Source organism: Pseudophryne corroboree, chromosome 1 (assembly GCF_028390025.1).
Source record: "Pseudophryne corroboree isolate aPseCor3 chromosome 1, aPseCor3.hap2, whole genome shotgun sequence".
Lineage (NCBI taxonomy): Eukaryota > Metazoa > Chordata > Amphibia > Anura > Myobatrachidae > Pseudophryne > Pseudophryne corroboree.
This window is the reverse complement of record NC_086444.1, coordinates 23008310-23029583: the sequence shown is the minus strand read 5'-3', so window position 1 is coordinate 23029583 and position 21274 is coordinate 23008310. Positions and strand designations below refer to the sequence as shown.

Here is a 21274-nt window from a genome sequence, read left to right as displayed (position 1 = left end):
CCCCGTTTCTCCAGACACTCCCGCGTTTTATCCTGGCACGCCTGCTTTTTTCCGCACACTCCCAGAAAACGGTCAATTTCCGCCCAGAAACACCCACTTCCTGTCAATCACACTCCGATCACTTCAACGATGAAAATTCTTCGTTTGGAGGTGAGTAAATCTACTAAGTTTTGTGCTAAATTACTTAGCGCATGCGCACTACGTACCATGCGCATGCGCATTTTCGCCTTAATTGCTCCGTTGCGAAAATCGGCAACGAGCGAACAACTCGGAATGACCCCCAATAGCAGAATTGCTAATCTTTCGTTAGCAATTCTGCTATGCTAAGATACACTCCCAGAGGGCGGCGGCTTTGTGTTTGCATTTCTGCTAAAAGTAGCTAGCGAGCGAACAACTCGGAATTAGGGCCACTAACAATTATACAGGTGTCAGGAATCATCAAACGTGGCAACGTCCGTCTGCGGGTGCCATACCGCATCTATGAAAGCTTTGTTGATGCGCACTGAATTTTAATGCCAGTGTACGAGCCCCACGTCGTTCCTTTGCTTCTTCTGAACTGTATATAACCCAACTAACTGCTGATTATAAGAATTGTTTCCACAATACATTATTCACATGGTAAAAAACAGACGGTCATAGAATACCAGGAGGTGACGGGAACAGGCAGAGCTCGCTGGGGATTTTTTGGTAATTGCGCACACGATTCCAGAATGACCAAATACGTTCCCCGCTGACGTCACAGGAATTGTATTGTCCCATTATCCCCCACGCACCAGCCGCGTCATCCGTCAGCAGCTGGGCACCAGCCGGGCCTGTCAGAACTTCTTTCAGGTCAGACGGAGACACGGCGGGGGTCTGGCAGCTGTGGGCTGCTAAGTACGCTTAATAAAATGTTACTAACCTGTCATTTTATACAGAGCGTGATCATACTGATCTGCGGGAAACACCACCGAGCACTCAGGCGCAATCTGAAAGTTTCCGAAGGGCACACTACAGCTAGAGGCAGAAGGAAAGTAGGGGGGTGAGGAGCTGCCGAAGGCCAGACACTGCTGGGAGAAGACCATACGCATGCCATGGGGCAACGAACGGCGACACATTATGGGACATTTATTAATAAATCCTTATTTGCCTGGATGCATTGTTACTTTACACTTGCTCACTGCATTGCTGCACCGCAGTCACAAGCTCAGCGGCACTACTACTGCACAGGGATAATGACCAGAGCAGATACTGACCTCTCATTGTTACACCGTTCAGCACAGCGCCGTATAAAGGAACACACACAGGCCTGACAACTAGTCTGCAAGATGCTGACAGTAACAAACACCAGACACAATCATGAGACACAAAACACAAAACAGAGATTACACGGTAATGAACATTGGGGGTCATTCCGAGTTGATCGCTCGCTAGCAACTTTTTGCAGCGCTGCGATCAGTTAGTCGCCGCCTATAGGGGAGTGTATTTTTGCTTTGCAAGTGTGCGAACGCTTGTGCAGCCGAGCAATACAAAAAAGTTTTGTGCAGTTTCTGAGTAGGTCAGGACTTACTCAGCCGCTGCGATAACTTCAGCCTGTCCGGTCCCGGAATTGACGTCAAGACACCCGCCCTGCAAACGCTTGGACACGCCTGCAATTTTCCAACCTCTCCCTGACAACGTCAGTTGCCACCCACAAACGCCCTCTTCCTGTCAATCTCCTTGCGATCGGCTGTGCGAATGGATTCTTCTTTAAATCCATCGCCCAGCAACGATCCGCTTTGTACCCGTACGACACACCTGCGCATTGCAGGGTATACGCATGCGCAGTTTTGCAGAATTTTGACCTGATCGCACCGCAACGAATTAACCTAGCATTCGATCAGGTCGGAATGACCCCCACTGTACTTCCAAAATGGGCAGCGATTACTGCAAAGTGACATTAGTAACTGCCTAAGTGATACTCTACCTGGGTGAGCATTCGTGAGAGGCTGGCTGCACAGGAGCAATGTACCACACAGGTAGGTGGCTGGCTACACAGGAGCAATGTACCACACAGGTAGGTGGCTGGCTACACAGGAGCAATGTACCACACAGGTAGGTGGCTGCACAGGAGCAATGTACCACACAGGTAGGTGGCTGGCTGCACAGGAGCAATGTACCACACAGGTAGGTGGCTGGCTGCACAGGAGTTATATACCACACAGGTAGGTGGCTAGCTGCACAGGAGCAATGTACCACACAGGTAGGTGGCTGGCTGGCTGCACAGGAGCAATGTACCACACAGGTAGGTGGCTGGCTGCACAGGAGTGATATACTACACAGGTAGGTGGCTAGCTGCACAGGAGCAATGTACCACACAGGTAGGTGGCTGGCTGGCTGCACAGGAGCAATGTACCACACAGGTAGGTGGCTGGCTGCACAGGAGTGATATACCACACAGGTAGGTAGCTGCACAGGAGTGACATAACACACAGGTAGGTGGCTGCACAGGAGCAATGTACCACACAGGTAGGTGGCTGGCTGCACAGGAGCAATGTACCACACAGGTAGGTGGCTGGCTGCACAGGAGTGATATACCACACAGGTAGGTAGCTGCACAGGAGTGACATAACACACAGGTAGGTGGCTGCACAGGAGTGACATAACACACAGGTAGGTGGCTGTACATGAGTGATATACCACACAGGTAGGTGGCTGGCTGCACAGGAGTGATATAACACACAGGTAGGTGGCTGCACATGAGTGACATAACACACAGGTAGGTTGCTGCACAGGAGTGCCATAACACACAGGTAGGTGGCTGCACAGGAGTGACATAACACACAGGTAGGTGGCTGCACAGGAGTGATATACCACACAGGTAGGTGGCTGCACAGGAGTGATATAACACACAGGTAGGTGGCTGCACAGGAGTGATATACCACACAGGTAGGTGGCTGCACAGGAGTGACATAACATACAGGTAGGTGGCTGCACAGGAGTGACAGAACACACAGGTAGGTGGCTGCACAGGAGTGATATACCACACAGGTAGGTGGCTGCACAGGAGTGATATACCACACAGGTAGGTGGCTGCACAGGAGTGACATAACACACAGGTAGGTGGCTCCACAGGAGTGACAGAACACACAGGTAGGTGGCTGCACAGGAGTGACAGAACACACAGGTAGGTGGCTGCACAGGAGTGACATAACACACAGGTAGGTGGCTGCACAGGAGTGATATACCACACAGGTAGGTGGCTGCACAGGAGTGACAGAACACACAGGTAGGTGGCTGCACAGGAGTGATATAACATACAGGTACTGTAGGTGGCTGCACAGGAGTGACATAACACAGGTAGGTGGCTGCACAGGAGTGACATAACACACAGGTAGGTGGCTGCACAGGAGTGAAATAACACACAGGTAGGTGGCTGCACAGGAGTGATATAACACACAGGTAGGTGGCTGCACAGGAGTGACATAACACACAGGTAGGTGGCTGCACAGGAGTGACATAACACACAGGTAGGTGGCTGCACAGGAGTGACATAACACAGGTAGGTGGCTGCACAGGAGTGACATAACACAGGTAGGTGGCTGCACAGGAGTGATATACCACACAGGTAGGTGGCTGCACAGGAGTGACAGGACACACAAGTAGGTGGCTGCACAGGAGTGACAGGACACACAGGTAGGTGGCTGCACAGGAGTGACAGAACACACAGGTAGGTGGCTGCACAGGAGTGACATAACACAGGTAGGTGGCTGCACAGGAGTGATATACCACACAGGTAGGTGGCTGCACAGGAGTGATAGGACACACAGGTAGGTGGCTGCATAGGAGTGACAGAACACACAGGTACTGTAGGTGGCTGCACATGGCGGTTTTTGCTATGCAGCGTGTATATACAATGACTAGCAATGGGAAGAGCAGTAAGAAATGGGTTACAGTCTATGACATGTACCAGATATATGCAATGTACTGGTTTGCTGTAACTATATGGAATGTGACAAGCAGAACGAAGGTCATAGGTTACACCTGAAGTAGTAATAATCACAGTACAGGTTGAGTATCCCTTATCCAAAATGCTTGGGACCAGAGGTATTTTGGATATCGGATTTTTCCGTATTTTGGAATAATTGCATACTATAATGAGATATCATGGTGATGGGACCTAAATCTAAGCACAGAATGTATTTATGTTACATATACACCTTATACACACAGCCTGAAGGTAATTTTAGCCAATATTTTTAATAACTTTGTGCATTAAACAAAGTGTGTCTACATTCACACAATTCATTTATGTTTCATATACACCTTATACACACAGCCTGAAGGTCATTTAATACAATATTTTTAATAACTTTGTGTATTAAACAAAGTTTGTGTACATTGAGCCATCAGAAAACAAAGGTTTCACTATCTCAGTCTCACTCAAAAAAGTCCGTATTTCGGAATATTCCGTATTTCGGATATTTGGATATGGGATACTCAACCTGTATTAAGTCTTATAAGACAGACTAAGCATACGGACCTACCAGACCACAAACCTGTCACCTGTGACACAAAGCTGCTGTGCCAATGTTATGCCGCTTTCTATATAACACATACATCAATATAGTGTTAGGAAGAAAGTAACTGTATCACCTCACTAATTAGAGGAAGGAAGATAGATAGAAGGGAAAGGAGAGAGAGAAAGGGAAAGGGGGGGGGGGGGGAAGAGAGGGAAGGGGCGAGAGGGAGGAGAGAGAAATGGGATGGGGTAAAGGCGAGAGAGAGGAAGGGAGAGAGAGGGAGAGAGGAAGTGCAGGGAAAGGTGAGAGGAAGGAGAGGGAAAGGGGATAGAAGAAGGGGGGGGGGGGAGGGGAGGACATGAGGAGAGAGGAAGGGGAGGGGGAAGGAGGAAGGGGGGGGGAGAAGAGAGGGAAGGGGCGAGAGGGAGGAGAGAGAAATGGGATGGGGTAAAGGCGAGAGAGAGGAAGGGAGAGAGAGGGAGAGAGGAAGTGCAGGGAAAGGTGAGAGGAAGGAGAGGGAAAGGGGATAGAAGAAGGGGGGGGGGAAGGGGAGGACATGAGGAGAGAGGAAGGGGAGGGGGAAGGAGGAAGGGGGGGGGAGAAGAGAGGGAAGGGGCGAGAGGGAGGAGAGAGAAATGGGATTGGGTAAAGGCGAGAGAGGGAAAGGGAGAGAGAGGAAATGCAGGGAAGGGTGAGAGGAAGGAGAGGGAAAGGGGATAGAAGAAGTAGGGGAAGGAGAGCACATGGGGAGAGAGGAAGGGGAGGGGGAAGGAGGAAGGGGGGGAGAAGAGAGGGTAGGGGCGAGAGAGAGGAGAGAAAAATGGGATGGGGTAAAGGCGAGAGAAGGGAAGATGAGGGAAGGGAGAGATAGGAAGTGAGGAAGTGCAGGGAAAGGTGAGAGGAAGAAGGGGATAGAAGAAGGGGGGGAAGGGGAGGACATGAGGAGAGAGGAAGGGGAGGGGGAAGGAGGAAGGGGAGGGGGAAGGAGGAAGGGGGGGAGGAGAAGAGAGGGAAGGGGCGAGAGGGAGGAGAGAGAAATGGGATTGGGTAAAGGCGAGAGAGGGAAAGGGAGAGAGAGGAAGGGAAGGAGAGGGAAAGGGGATAGAAGAAGGGGGGGAAGGGGAGGACATGAGGAGAGAGGAAGGGGAGGGGGAAGGAGGAAGGGGAGGGGGAAGGAGGAAGGGGGGAAGGAGGAAGGGGGGGAGGAGAAGAGAGGGAAGGGGCGAGAAGGAGGAGAGAGAAATGGGATGGGGTAAAGGCGAGAGAGGGAAAGGGAGAGAGAGGAAATGCAGGGAAGGGTTAGAGGAAGGAGAGGGAAAGGGGATAGAATAAGTAGGGGAAGGAGAGCACATGGGGAGAGAGGAAGGGGAGGGGGAAGGAGGAAGGGGGGGAGAAGAGAGGGAAGGGGCGGGGGGGAGAAGAGAGGGAAGGGGCGAGAGGGAGGAGAGAGAAATGGGATGGGGTAAAGGCGAGAGAAGGGAAGATGAGGAAAGGGAGAGAGAGGAAGTGAGGAAGTGCAGGGAAAGGTGAGAGGAAGGAGAGGGAAAGGGGATAGAAGAAGGGGGGAAGGGGAGGACATGAGGAGAGAGGAAGGGGAGGGGGAAGGAGGAAGGGGAGGAGAAGAGAGGGAAGGGGCGAGAGGGAGGAAAGAGAAATGCGATTGGGTAAAGGCGAGAGAGGGAAAGGGAGAGAGAGGAAGGGAAGGAGAGGGAAAGGGGATAGAAGAAGGGGGTTAGGGGAGGACATGGGGAGAGAGGAATGGGAGGGGGAAGGAGGAAGGGGAGGGAGGAGAAGAGAGGGAAGTGGAGAGAGGGAGGAGAGAGAAATGGGATGGGGTGAAGGCGAGAGAGGGGAAGGTGATGGAAGGGAGAGAGGAAGTGCAGGGAAAGGTTAGAGGAAGGAGAGGAAAAGGGGATAGAAGGGGGGGGGGGAGGAAGGGGAAGGGGGGAGGAAGAAAGGAATGATGGATTTCCATTTCACGGATGATTGTTGCTCTGTTATTTAGCTAAGACAATTTCTATTACTATTCTGACCGGGTGAATCAAGAAGAACAACCAAGTCCCCACCCATTATAACTCCAATGAAAACGCTGCATGCAAGAGAGCAGAGGTTGCCAACGCCTCTGATAGTAACTTACAGTGCTCTCTGTACATACCGTAGACCTGTTGTCTTTGTGGAAGCAGCCATCTTGTGAGATGGCCCAGTGTACCAACAATCACTCTGCTAGGAGCCAGTGGCACCATTAAGGCTCGGCCAGTTAGTGATGAATATATATATATATATATATATATATATACACAGCAACTCCTAGCAAGCAGCGGCACTCAGGGAAAAAAATTCATGGGTATTCCAAACAAGTGATGTTTATTCCATGATGATACACAAAAAGAACATCCAACGTTTCGTGGTGCTAACACCCCTTTGTCAAGGTGAACGAAAAAGAAGTGAGTAGTAAAACAATGTGATTACCTTTATAGGTGAGAGAAGTGAAGAGGTCCCGCCAGCGGGAGGTGCAGCAACCTTTCCGGGGAAGGTCTGAACTTCCTTCCTTGCTCGTGAGTGTAGTGACGTGGTGTGCAGACTCCGGTCACATGATCTGGCCCCGCGTCATCAGACGTCCTGGTTCCCCTGGCAACCCTCCGTGTACTCACCGCCATGTCAGACGGCTGTTGTTATGGTCACGGAGATGCAGGGGCTCACAGGGCAATCGAGACGCTGCGGTCATGGCCCGGCTGTATGAAAGTGTGTGTGTGATGATGTGTGATCGTAATGTCACACAGTAAAAATAAACCTGTGCCTGGGCATCCGTGTATTATAGTGCCAGTAGTGCACTAGATCCCAACAACATATAATTGTACATGGTACTTTATCACTGACCATTGCCCAAAGAAATTAAGGGGCGGAGACAGAGCCGGCGATCTTTTGAGACTTGAGGCCAGATGGATGTACAACTTGGCGACCATCAAACCCAATGGACTTAATGATAAAGTACCATGGAATGTATTTTGAATTCTTTAGTCTTATAGTCGCGTGTCATAGTATTTAACTGTAGTATCATTTTTCAGTACACGTGAAAGCGGGACCAAAGAGCACCCTAGGATGTTGTGTCTGACTATTGCAGACACCTTCGTGGTGCACTTTGAGCCCTGTATCAGCTATAACTCTTTATTTAGAGTTACATGTTCCCCTTTTCTCTAGCATTTTTTAACATCTTTACTAGTGTACAATTATATGTTGTTGGGATCTAGTGCACTACTGGCACTATAATACACGGATGCCAAGGCACAGGTTTATTTTTACTGTGTGACATTACGATCACACATCATCACACACACACTTTCATACAGCCGGGCCATGACTGCAGCGTCTCGATTGCCCTGTGAGCCCCTGCATCTCCGTGACCATAACAACAGCCGTCTGACATGGCGGTGGGTACACGGAGGGTTGCCAGGGGAACCAGGACGTCTGATGACGCGGCGCCAGATCATGTGACCGGAGTCTGCACACCACGTCACTACACTCACGAGCAAGGAAGGAAGTTCAGACCTTCCCCGGAAAGGTTGCTGCACCTCCCGCTGGCGGGACCTCTTCACTTCTCTCACCTATAAAGGTAATCACATTGTTTAATTACTCACTTCTTTTTCGTTCACCTTGACAAAGGGGTGTTAGCACCCCGAAACGTTGGATGTTCTTTTTGTGTATCATCATGGAATAAACACCACTTGTTTGGAATACCCATGAATTTTTTTCCCTGAGTGCCGCTGCTTGCTAGGAGTTGCTGTGTGTATCACAGGTTCCAGAGGGCACCGGGGCTCCATTTACTGTGAGGGGTGAGTGCCAATCCGTTGTTGTATATATATATATATATATATATATAATACACTGTAGCACGTACAGGTGAGGTGTAACCTTTGGACTGAAGCGCCGCTTGTCACATTGCTTATTTCTCAGTCCATAACATCAGACGGCAGCGCTATTAGGTCCGTACATTACTTCCTGCAGCTGTACTAAATGGACATCACTATTTTTGGAGGCACCCGCATGCGAGTCACCATAACCTGGGCAGAGTCGCTCTCGCTCTCTCTCTCTGCCCTCGGATACTGTACCAAGCGGAACTAAACTTTATCATATACAGGGGTCATGAAAACATGCAGACAGGTTAATAAGAACTAATAGCATAACTCAAAACAAAAGCACAGATGAAAAAATAAGATTTTAAACCTACCGGTAAATCTTTTTCACGTAGTCCGTAGAGGATGCTGGGGACTCCGTAAGGACCATGGGGATAGACGGGCTCCGCAGGAGACATGGGCACTAAGAAAAGACTTTAGACTATGGGTGTGCACTGGCTCCTCCCTCTATGCCCCTCCTCCAGACCTCAGTTAGAGAAACTGTGCCCAGAGGAGATGGACAGTACAAGAAAAGGATTTTAGCAATCCAAGGGCAAGATTCATACCAGCACACACCAAACACACCGTATAACATGGAACACAAGAACCAGTTAACCGTATGAAACAAACTTACAATCGGGACAAAACCGATGAAACCATAACATAACCCTTATGTAAGCAAAACTATATACAAGTCTTGCAGAAGTAGTCCGCACTTGGGACGGGCGCCCAGCATCCTCTACAGACTACGTGAAAAAGATTTACCGGTAGGTTTAAAATCTTATTTTCACTAACGTCCTAGAGGATGCTGGGGACTCCGTAAGGATCATGGGGATTATACCAAAGCTCCCAAACGGGCGGGAGAGTGCGGATGACTCTGCAGCACCGATTGAGCAAACAAGAGGTCCTCCTCAGCCAGGGTATCAAACTTGTAGAACTTAGCAAAAGTGTTTGAACCTGACTAAGTAGCAGCTCGGCACAGCTGTAATGCCGAGATCCCTCGGGCAGCCGCCCAGGAAGAGCCCACCTTCCTAGTGGAATGGGCCTTAACCGATTTAGGAAACGGCAATCCAGCCGTAGAATGAGCCTGCTGAATGGTGTTACAAATCCAGCGGGCAATAGTCTGCTTTGAAGCAGGAGTGCCAAGCTTGTTAGCAGCACACAGAACAAACAGTGATTCTGTTTTTCTGACTCTAGCCGTTCTGGCTTCGTAAATTTTCAAAGCCCTGACCACATCAAGGGACTTGGAGTCCTCCAAGTCACGCGTAGCCACAGGTACCACAATAGGCTGGTTCATATGAAAGGATGATACCACCTTAGGCAGGAATTGAGGACGGGTCCGCAACTCCGCTCTATGGACATGGAAAACCAGATAGGGGCTTTTATGAGACAAAGCCGCCAATTCTGATACTCGCCTAGCCGAAGCCAAGGCTAACAACATGACCACCTTCCAGGTGAGATATTTTAACTCCACCGATTCCAACGGTTCAAACCAGTGCGACTTTAGAAAACTCAACACCACGTTAAGGGCCCAAGGCGCCACCGGAGGTACAAATGGAGGCTGAATATGCAGCACTCCCTTCACAAAAGTCTGTACTTCTGGGAGAGAAGCCAATTCCTTTTGAAAGAAAATGGATAGGGCCGAAATCTGAACCTTAATGGTGCCTAACTTCAGGCCCAAATTCACTCCCGTTTGAAGGAAGTGAAGGAAACGGCCCAGATGGAAATCTTCCGTAGGAGCTTTCCTGGCCTCACACCAAGAAACATACTTTCGCCATATGCAGTGATAATGCTTAGCTGTCACGTCCTTCCTAGCCTTAATCAGAGTAGGAATGACCGCATCCGGAATGCCCTTTTCAGCTAGGATCCGGCGTTCAACCGCCATGCCGTCAAACGCAGTCGCGGTAAGTCTTGGAACAGACAGGGCCCCTGTAGTAACAGGTCCTGTCGTAGAGGAAGAGGCCACGGATCTTCTGTGAGCATTTCCTGCAGATCCGGATACCAGGCCCTTCGTGGCCAATCTGGAACAATGAGAATTGTCTGCACTCCTCTTCTTCTTATTATCCTCAACACCTTGGGAATGAGAGGAAGAGGAGGAAACACATAGACCGACTGGAACACCCACGGTGTCACTAGGGCGTCCACAGCCACCGCCTGAGGGTCTCTTGACCTGGTGCAATACCTGTGTAGCTTTTTATTGAGGCGGGATGCCATCATGTCTATCTGTGGCAGTCCCCACTGACTTGCAATCTGTGCGAATACTTCCTGATGGAGTCCCCACTTTCCTGGATGCAGGTCGTTTCTGCTGAGGAAGTCTGCTTCCCAGTTGTCCACCCCCAGGATGAAGACCGCCGACAGAGCGCTTACATGATTTTCCGCCCAGCGAAGAATCCTGGTGGCTTCTGCCATTGCCGCCCTGCTCTTTGTCCCGCCCTGGCGGTTTACATGAGCCACTGCGGTTATGTTGTCTGACTGGATCAGAACTGGTAGATCGCGAAGCAAGGACTCCGCTTGACGAAGGGCGTTGTATATGCCCCTCACTCCAGAATGTTGATGTGAACACAAGTCTCTTGACTTGACCAAAGACCTTGGAAGATATTTCCTTGTGCGACTGCTCCCCAACGTCGGAGGCTCGCGTCCGTGGTCACCAGAATCCAGTCCTGGATGCCGAACCTGCGACCCTCTAGAAGATGAGCACTTTGCAGCCACCACAGCAGAGATACCCTGGTCCTGGGTGACAGGGAGATCAACTGACGCATCTGTAGATGCGACCCGGACCACTTGTCCAGTAGGTCCCATTGGAAGGTCCTCGCATGGAACCTGCCGAAGGGAATGGCCTCGTAAGATGCCACCATTTTCCCTAGGACCCGAGTGCAGTGATGAACTGACACCTGCTTCGGCTTCAAGAGATTCCTGACCAGAGTCATGAGTTCCTGAGCCTTTTCTGTCGGAAGATAGACCCTTTTCTGGTCTGTATCCAGAATCATACCCAAGAAGGGTAGACGAGTCGTAGGAACTAACTGCGACTTTGGGAGATTTAGAATCCAGCCGTGTTGCTGTAGCACCTCCAGTGAAAGCGACACGCTCTACAACAACTGTTCCTGCGATCTCGCTTTTATGAGGAGATCGTCCAAGTACGGGATAATTGTGACACCTTGCTTTCGCAGGAGCACCATCATTTCCGCCATTACCTTGGTGAAAATCCTCGGGGCCGTGGAAAGCCCAAACGGCAACGTCTGAAATTGGAAATGACAATCCTGTACCGCAAATCTTAGGAATGCCTGATGAGGCGGATATATGGGGACATGAAGGTATGCATCCTTTATGTCCAGGGAAACCATAAAATCCCCCCCTTCCAGGCTGGCGATGACCGCTCTGAGCAATTCCATCTTGAATTTTAACCTTTGCAGGTATAGGTTCAGGGATTTTAAATTTAAAATGGGTCAGACCGAGCCGTCCGGCTTCGGGACTACAAACAGGGTTGAGTAATAACCTTTCCCCTGTTGGGAGTAGTGGAACCTTGACCACCACCTGTTGAAGACACAATTTGTGAATTGCATTTAGGACTACCTCCCTTTCCAGGAGGAAAGATGGTAGAGCCGATTTGAAAAACCGGCGAGGAGGCACCTCTTCGAATTCCAGCTTGTAACCCTGGGAAACAATTTCTATTGCCCAGGGATCCACCTGTGAGTGAACCCTGATGTGGCTGAAAAGACGAAGACGTGCCCCCACTGGGGCAGACTCCCGTAGTGGAGGCCCAGCATCATGCGGTGGATTTTGCAGAGGCCGGGGAGGACTTCTATTCCTGGGAACTAGCTGTGGTCAGCAGCTTTTTCCCTCTGCCCTTACCTCTGGCAAGAAAGGACGCACCTCGTACTCTCTTGTTTCTCGGTGGCCGAAAAGACTGCATCAGATAATGTTGTGCTTTCTTAGGCTGTGAAGGAATAAAAGGCAAGAAATTTGATTTACCCGCCGTAGCCATGGAGACCAGGTCTGAGAGACCTTCCCCAAACAATTCCTCACCCTTGTACGGTAAAACCTCCATGTGCCGCTTTGAGTCGGCATCACCTGTCCATTGTCGGGTCCACAGGACACGCCTAGCAGAGATCGACATAGCGTTGACCCTAGAACCCAGTAGGCCAATGTCCCTTTGAGCATCTCTCATATATAAGACAGCATCTTTAATATGTCCTAAGGACAACAGAACTGTATCCTTATCCAGGGTATCAATTCCCGTCGATAAGCTATCAGTCCACGCTGCTACAGCGCTACAAACCCAAGCCGACGCTATCGCCGGCCTGAGTAAGGTACCAGAATGTTTGTAAATAGACTTTAAAGTAGCCTCCAATTTGCGCTCAGCAGGATCCCTGAGGGTAGCCGTATCCTGGGATGGCAACGCTATCTTTTTGGATAAGCGCGTCAACGCTTTGTCTTCGTGTGGGGAGGATTCCCACCGTATCCTATCCTTAGCTGGGAAAGGATGCGCCATAAGAATCCTTTTGGGAATCTGCTGTTTCTTGTCTGGAGATTCCCAAGCATTTTCAAATAACTTGTTCAGCTCGACAGAAGGGGGAAAGGTTACCTCAGGCTTCTTTCCCTTATACATAAGGACCCCCGTGTCTGGGACAGGGAGTTCCTCCGTGATATGCAAAACATCTTTCATGGCAATAATCATATATTGAATACTTTTAGCCAACTTTGGCTGTAACTTTGCATCATCGTAGTCGACACTAGAATCAGAATCTGTGTCGGTATCTGTGTCAACTAGTTGTGATAGTGGGCGCTTCTGAGACCCCGAAGATCCCTGTGACATAGGGGTAGGCTGAGGTTGATACCCTGCATGCACCTTTGCCTCAGTTTTATCCAACCTTTTATGTAATAAATTTACATTAGCGCTTAAAACATTCCACATATCCACCCAGTCAGGTGTCGGCGTTGCCGACGGAGACACTTCAATCATTTGCTCCACCTCCTCCCTAGGAGAGCCTTCCACCTCAGACGTACCGACACACCACACACACACACACACACAGGGAATCCTCTTATCTGAAGACAGTTCCCCCACAAGGCCCTTAGGAGAGACAGAGAGAGTATGCCAGCACACACCCAGCGCTATAAAAACCCAGGAAAAAAACACCTAATAAAATGTTTACCCTGAGAGCGCTGTATACATATAAGAAAAACGCCAATTATGTGCCCCCCTCCCTCCTTTAAACCTTCTGATCCGTGGATAAGCAAGGGAGAGTCCAGGGAGCTTCCTCTCAGCGCTGTGCTGTGGAGAAAATGGCGCTGGTGAGTGCTGAGGGAGAAGCCCCGCCCCCTCGGCGGCGGGCTACTGTCCCGCTCGAAATTTTCAAAAACTGGCGGGGGCTCTTCTTATATACAGTGCCCAGCTGTATATAAGTTATTTTTGCCAGATAAGGTCCCTATTGCTGCCCAAGGCGCCCCCCCCCCCCCCCCCCCTGCGCCCTGCACCCTTACAGTGACCGCTCAGTGTGAGGTGTATCGGAGCAATGGCGCACACCTGCAGTGCTGTGCGTTACCTCAGTGAAGAAACGAAGTCTTCTTGCTTCACATACTCACCCGGCTTCTATCTTCCGGCTCTGTGAGGAGGATGTCGGCGGCGCGGCTCCGGGACGGACGGCGAGGGTGAGACCTGCGTACCGATCCCTCTGGAGCTAATGGTGTCCAGTAGCCTAAGAAACAGAGGCTACTAAAAAGTAGGTCTGTTTCTCTCTCCTCAGTCCCTCGCTGCAGGGAGTCTGTTGCCAGCAGGCTCCCTGAACATAAAAAACCTATCTAAAATACTTTTCTCACAGAAACTCAGGAGAGCTCCTGTAATTGCACCCATCTCCTCTGGGCACAGTAATAAACTGAGGTCTGGAGGAGGGGCATAGAGGGAGGAGCCAGTGCACACCCATAGTCTAAAGTCTTTTCTTAGTGCCCATGTCTCCTGCGGAGCCCGTCTATCCCCATGGTCCTTACGGAGTCCCCAGCATCCTCTAGGACGTTAGTGAAACGCATTTAGTGAAAGTTGCAGGTGGAAACGTACAAACCACTGATCAATTAGGACTGACGCAACTTGCTTTCTGGCCTGCAAACGTGAACGGGGATCTGTAGCATTTCTCTGTGATTCCATCGCCCTCCCGACTCCTCTACCAACAAAAATGGCTGCATAATGAAATACCTGAGCTCATTTCTTCAGCCGAAGTCCAGAAGGTTTCCTGTACAATATCTTTCAGGAGCTTCCGCTGCATCTTCTTCTTCTCCCGCAAGACGTTTTTGAAGTTGTTGATGCACTTGTTGAGATAGATGGTCTCTACGCAGACTTGGTCCAGTCTGAGAGGCTTGCCTTCCTTGACCCCCACAGAGAGGTCACCACTTTCAAGCACCTGCTCAGGAGAAGCCACTGTCTCAGGGCCATTCAGGTCTACATCAGGGGACAGGACCAAGGACGGGATAGAGGACTCATGGGCTAGCGAGGGGACCCTGTTGAGCACAAAATATGCATCTTCTTTTAGAATTGAGCTGGAACTGTAGCTGTTACTCATGCTGGAATGTGTAGGAAGACTATCGTTGAAGTGACCACTGCCGATACTGTTGAGTCTTTGTAGAGTTTCATAATCAGGCACTGGAAACACGGTTTCTTTATGTTCCATAAAGGCGTCCGGACTTTCAAGTTTATGAAAAACAACTTTTAAAGCGGACCGGAAATGATTGAGGGCTTTGCCTAATTTATTTGCATAAAACTTGATGTCTACTATATCTATGTTTTCATCTGGCTGATCGAGGAAATCTCTAAAGACATGGCCGGTCTTCTCTTGGCCGTCTAGGTCTATGTGGACCACTTCCTTCAAGGATTCTCCTACGGTTCCGGCAGAACACTTGCCTACTGTGTCATCAAAGCTTAAGGAGGTGAAACTGCCAGATGGATCCTTAATAATCACGTTAATTTTCTCTGTACTGCGAAACTGTACCCTGGAATCCAGGTCGACGTCCCCTTTACAGATTCCATCATGGTCATCGACAATTGAGCAGCACCTGCGGATGGCGATCGCCGCTTCCTCCGTCTCCGATGATGTGCTCAAGTGATTGGAATGCGCTAGCAATCTAGAACATCGACATGTTGATTTTTCGCCAGGGGAAGACGACACATTGGGTGAATGCAAGCTCTTCTGAGATTCCTGAGAGTCAAGACGGATGCAAAGATGACTGACGCTTTTTTGTAGACACTGCTCGGTGGTCTCACTCATGTCACCTCTGGCCATCTCCCCCTCTGATAAACTGCATTTTTTTGCCAATGTACATTTTTGTGCAAAAAGAAACTCCTCTCCACCACAAGGGACCTCTGTACTTTTGTTTTGATACCTTATCCGGAATGACTCAGTCTTACGCTCGCCTCCAGTGTCATCTGTCCGCACCACCTCCTTATCTAGGCTCAAGGAGCTCCAGCGGTTTTCTCTCAGACCATGCTGAAGGACGGAGAGAGAATTTGCTCTCAGTCTATTTTGAAAACTGTGTTCTTCATATGGAACGATCCTCACTCCAGAGCTTTGGAAGTTGATTGATCTTTGAAGTATAAAGTCTCTGTGATCAGGGTGAGAGAGTTTAACAACTGTTGGTCTTGGGCCTAGCACTGTGTTGGACCCAGAGCCAAGCCTGTAAGCCTCTTTTATATAGTCTCTGCTTTGAATGCCATTAAAGCAATGGTGATCGCACAATAGACAGTGTACCCTCTCCAGCACGTTCTCATCTTCATGTTCTGAGATTCCATAAAAACACAACACAGTCTCTTCAATCAGGGAGTCACCACAAGATTCTCTAAGTGCGGGTCTTTTTGGGGATGAGCCGCTACCAACTTGCAACACTTCGATCTCATTCAGAACAGAATCGACGCAAGTGGAGACTTCATCCACCGAACCTTTTATCAAACTCAAGTGCTGTCGCAGCTCTGCAATCTCGGCCTGAATTCGACTGATACCCTGCAATTCCTTGATGATATAGTCCACCACATCCCCAGACCGATCACTCATGACAGAGCTGCTTTCAGAGCTGGACTCAGATGGGATGTCCTGGCACAGAAGCTGACTATTTTCAGTGATCTCCTTCCAGCTCATTGTAATACTTATAGTGGACAGATCCTGTTGGTCGACTGGTAGCCCGTTAGTTTGACAAGGAGAAAGCAATTCAGAGCACTGTTCTTTGGTGTTCTTCTCCTCCTCGAGGTCATGACTTTTCTGCTCCTCTGAGTTTACAGATAACTGAAACCCTGTGTCCCACTTGGAATCTGTCTTGTTAGGATCAACATTAATTCCTGGCTTGCCTTCTGCAGTCTGCTCCATGAGGTCGCAAGCGGCTTGGATGTCCGTGTTAAGTGACTTCCTTTTTATGCCACACATAAACAGGTCGGTATCAAGCTCTACCGGTGAAATCCGGTTATCATGGTTTGCCAATATCTTATCCACTGGCCCTTGCAGTAACCTCTTCATCTTCTCTCTCAGACACAGGGCTAATTTTTGCCTCTTGGACTGCTTTATGGTCAAGATTTTCACGGGATAGTTTCTGTGCTGGAGGACAGTAAGATTTTCGTTTTTTTTCAGTTTCCTTCTGGCAAACATCATCGACTGTAGCGTCTGGCCTTTGCATAGCTTTATGCCTCAAAGCAAACTTTAGGGTGCAGTCAGCCTTCCAAGGGCAACGTTCATCAAAGGTTCCTTCATGATGTAGCTATTATATGGGGAAGACATTGTACTGTGAGAACAACCAACACCATTGTCTAAAATTATATGGCAACACCCTTTCCCTATCTATAAGAATTATGGGAGAAAGGGCTATGTGTTCACCGTGAGCATGCCTAAAATGCCCAGGGAGGTCGGCCAATTCTCCAGCTGCTCGGACACCTCCAAACTGGTTTGGATCTACAGCATCAAGGGGCTGACTGTTCAGTTGGACCTCGGTACACTAGAGGCATCAATCAGAAGCCACCTACAGACCACCATCAGGAGAGCTGATGAGAGAGGAGGTGGGGTACCCCCCGCACCCACTACTGTGCTAGTTTGGGAAGATTACAGTATAATTTACATAATGGGTGAAGTTCTTTGAATGCAAAACTCTGAAAGCAAGTAAATGCATTCACATTGAGATGTTTAGCTCTACCGTATATATAAAAGGTTATGTTCTATCACAGGACATTGTATTCTATACCAACGGGTGACAGCAGGCATTGTATACCCCTGCAGACATATGTCTCCATATAGGTGAAGAGCTAAAATTATTATTGCTATGGAAACCTCATACAGGGAGAAGGAGCTGGACTTCACCTGTTGCTATATTACTTTGTTCTGTGATTCATATGCTTACAGCTTGGGGAGGATGCAGTATTTCATAATTATGGTCTCAGCACAGAAAAAAAGCATTTTAGCTGCTTAAAAGCTGTAGGGAACCCTATAAATAAAACATGCTCATTTGGTGCCACCGGGAAGAGAACATTTATATATACTGTGTTAGCACCTATATGTATGCCATGTTTTCTATTCAGCACCATCAACTTGCATCATTTGACTGCTCTACAAATTCAGCTTGCAAAATAGAAACCAAGGTCGGTGACCAATAATTAGAAAACAGAATCATAGTTTGAAAAACGTAACAATAATTATAATATAATCTACGGTATATATCCTCCCAGGTTTGCTGAAATGTGACTTTGGAAGACTGAGACCTGATATAACCTACTGTCGTTTTATAGGAAACGAAACGGGTTTGCAAAACAACTTTCCAGTGGCGGCAATTTATCTGTTTACGAACGTTGTGTATTAGCAAATGAAGATATGAAAACAAAGTTCCATTTAGTACAAGCATATGATGGCTGAAGTCGGTGCTTATTAAATAAATTGCTCAAGGCACACAAGCAGTGCATGTTTTCCGTCTTCCCTTTCTGGAGCACAGGTGTGCACATTACCAATCGACATTTTTATAAGGTTCCGCAGGCAGTGCTGAATATTTCACGTGTGATTCTGGCACTGACTGCGAGCCTACTTCCGCGGCTATTTTTCCGTCCATGCCATGGCAAAAGGATTGAGGATATGCCAACAACACTCTTATAGATCGGGGCTACTTGAGTGACACTCCAAGTCCTGCCATGTACACACCGCCATCACTAGATGGTTGTATTTAAAAAAATAAAAGCATGTATAACAGGATATTTTATTCTGACAGGAGACTTCATGCAGATGCATGGTAATACCGGGACTTGTGATGTGAATACATTAGAGACACAAAAGTGATCTGATACAACAGACTAATGGGTTCGTTTACGTTGTCAGTGTATATGTCAAACACATATGTGCAAGAGACTGAATTATCCAATTTGAAAGCGATGAAAACATTTCAGGCGCGCTGCTAGAAGCGTCAGAATCTCCGTTCTGAGCGCACATGAAATGCTGACATTAAATCTGTGCAGTGAAATATCTGCAGCCTCCGGAGCAGCAGATTAATGCTGGCAAATTGCCGTTGTGCTGCCGCCGTGTTGTGCTAGACGCTTCCATTTGTTATTTATTTTATTTTTATATCAATTAGCCAAAACAAGATCCTGCTGTATTTCTGTATCCACAAGGAAAATCCGCTTCCTCCTACTTTCCGGCCAGCCTGGGAGGTTTATTCGCTGCCTTAATACTGAGGATCGCTAATGAGCCCGGCTTAATGATGCGGCTATTCGATGGAAACATATACTGTAGCAGGAGATCTAAGTTCTGACAATGGGGACAATTTCAGTAAAGAACCATCATTCAGCCCAACAAGTCAGCATGGGCACTGAAAGGGCCTGCCTATAATGAGGGACGTGCCGGCAGAACACTGGTGCAGCTGGCAGAATGGGTGCCATCACAGTGTGCAGGTTCTGGCTGAGAATTCCAGCTCTGAACGTCTGAGGGCCGCTCTGTAACACTCCCCCCCCCATCCTCTGTGCTAAATGTGAGAAGAGACATCGTGCCCCGCAGCAGCGACACAGCGAGGATTTCAGCTGATGAGTTTAATCATTTGAACACAATGTGAATCCCAGCTGTTGTGTAAGCTGTGATGACAGCCACAGGAACAAAACTGTAAAGGTGGAGAATGTGGAGATAGGGAGAGTTCTACTCCGTTCTGTGATCAGGAGGACAAGCCTGGCCTAAGTACAGGGTCCTAGGCTGCTCTGCCCTGTGAGCGGGAGGACAAGCCTGTCCTAAGTACAGGGTCCTAGGCTACATACTCTGTTCTGTGAGCAGGAGGACAAGCTTGCCCTAAGTACAGGGTCCTAGACTGCTCTGCTCTGTGAACAGGAGGACAAGCCTGCCCTAAGTACAGGGTCCTAGGCTGCTCTGCCCTGTGAGCGGGAGGACAAGCCTGCCCTAAGTATAGGGTCCTAGGCTACCTACTCTGTTCTGTAAGCAGGAGGACAAGCCTGTCCTAAGTACAGGGTCCTAGACTGCTCTACTCTGTGAACAGGAGGACAAGCCTGCCCTAAGTACAGGGTCCTAGACTGCTCTACTCTGTGAACAGGAGGACAAGCTTGCCCTAAGTACAGGGTCCTAGGCTACCTACTCTGTTCTGTAAGCAGGAGGACAAGCCTGTCCTAAGTACAGGGTCCTAGACTGCTCTACTCTGTGAACAGGAGGACAAGCCTGCCCTAAGTACAGGGTCCTAGACTGCTCTACTCTGTGAACAGGAGGACAAGCTTGCCCTAAGTACAGAGTCCTAGGCTGCTCTGTGATTAGGAGGACAGGCCTGTCCTAAGTACAGGGTCCTAGGCTGCTCTGCTCTGTAAGCAGTAGAACAAACCTGCCCTAAGTACAGGAGCCTAGGCTGCTCTGCTCTGTGATCAGGAGGACAAGCCTGTCCTAAGTACAGGGTTCTAGGCTACTCTGCTCCGTTCTGTGAGCAGGAGGACAAGCCTGCCCTAAGTACAGGGTCCTAGGCTACTCTGCTTTGTGCTGTGAGCAGGAGGACAAGCCTGTCCTAAGTAAAGGGTCCTAGGCTGCTCTTCTCTGTTCTGTGAGCAGGAGGACAAGCCTGTCCTAAGTACAGGGTCCTAGACTGCTCTGCTCTGTGAGCAGGAGGACAAGCCTGTCCTAAGTACAGGGTCCTAGGCTGCTCTACTCTGTGAACAGGAGGACAAGCCTGCCCTAAGTACAGGGTCCTAGGCTGCTCTTCTCTGTGAGCAGGAGGACAAGCTTGCCCTAAGTACAGAGTCCTAGGCTGCTCTGCGAGCAGGAGGACAAGCCTCTCCTAAGTACAGGGTCTTAGACTGCCCTGCTCTGTGATCAGGAGGACAGGCCTGTCCTAAGTACAGGGTCCTAGGCTGCTCTGCTCTGTGCTGTGAGCAGGAGGACAAGCTTGCCCTAAGTACAGGGTCCTAGGCTGCTCTGCTCTGTAAGCAGTAGAACAAACCTGCCCTAAGTACAGGGTCCTAGGCTGCTCTGCGAGCAGGGGGACAAGCCTGCCCTAAGTACAGGAGCCTAGGCTGCTCTGCTCTGTGATCAGGCGGACAAGCCTGTCCTAAGTACAGGGTTCTAGGCTACTCTGCTCGGCTCTGTGAGCAGGAGGACAAGCCTGCCCTAAGTACAGGGTCCTAGGCTGCTCTGCTCTGTGAGCAGCGGTACAAGCCTGCCCTAAGTACAGGGTCCTAGGCTACTCTGCTCTGTGCTGTGAGCAGGAAGACAAGCCTGTCCTAAGTAAAGGGTCCTAGGCTGCTCTTCTCTGTTCTGTGAGCAGGAGGACAAGCCTGTCCTAAGTACAGGGTCCTAGGCTGCTCTGCTCTGTGAGTAGGAGAAGCCTACCCTAAGTACAGGGTCCTAGGCTGCTCTGTTCTGTGAGGAGGACAAACCTGCCCTAAGTACAGGGTCCTAGGCTACTCTGCTCTGTGCTGTG

At 49.3% G+C, this 21274-nt stretch overlaps 1 protein-coding gene across 4 annotated transcripts in view; it reads right to left on the bottom strand.

The window, feature by feature from the left end:
* Window positions 1-21274, bottom strand: part of UNC13B (unc-13 homolog B) — a 341072-nt gene that overhangs the window by 310560 nt on the left and 9238 nt on the right. For all 4 annotated transcript variants that reach the window (XM_063957658.1, XM_063957634.1, XM_063957642.1 and 1 more), the window contains exon 2: window positions 14559-17098. In XM_063957658.1, the coding sequence (XP_063813728.1) occupies window positions 14559-16992 (2434 nt within the window). In that variant the 5' untranslated portion in view covers window positions 16993-17098. The remainder of the gene's footprint in view (window positions 1-14558; window positions 17099-21274) is intronic.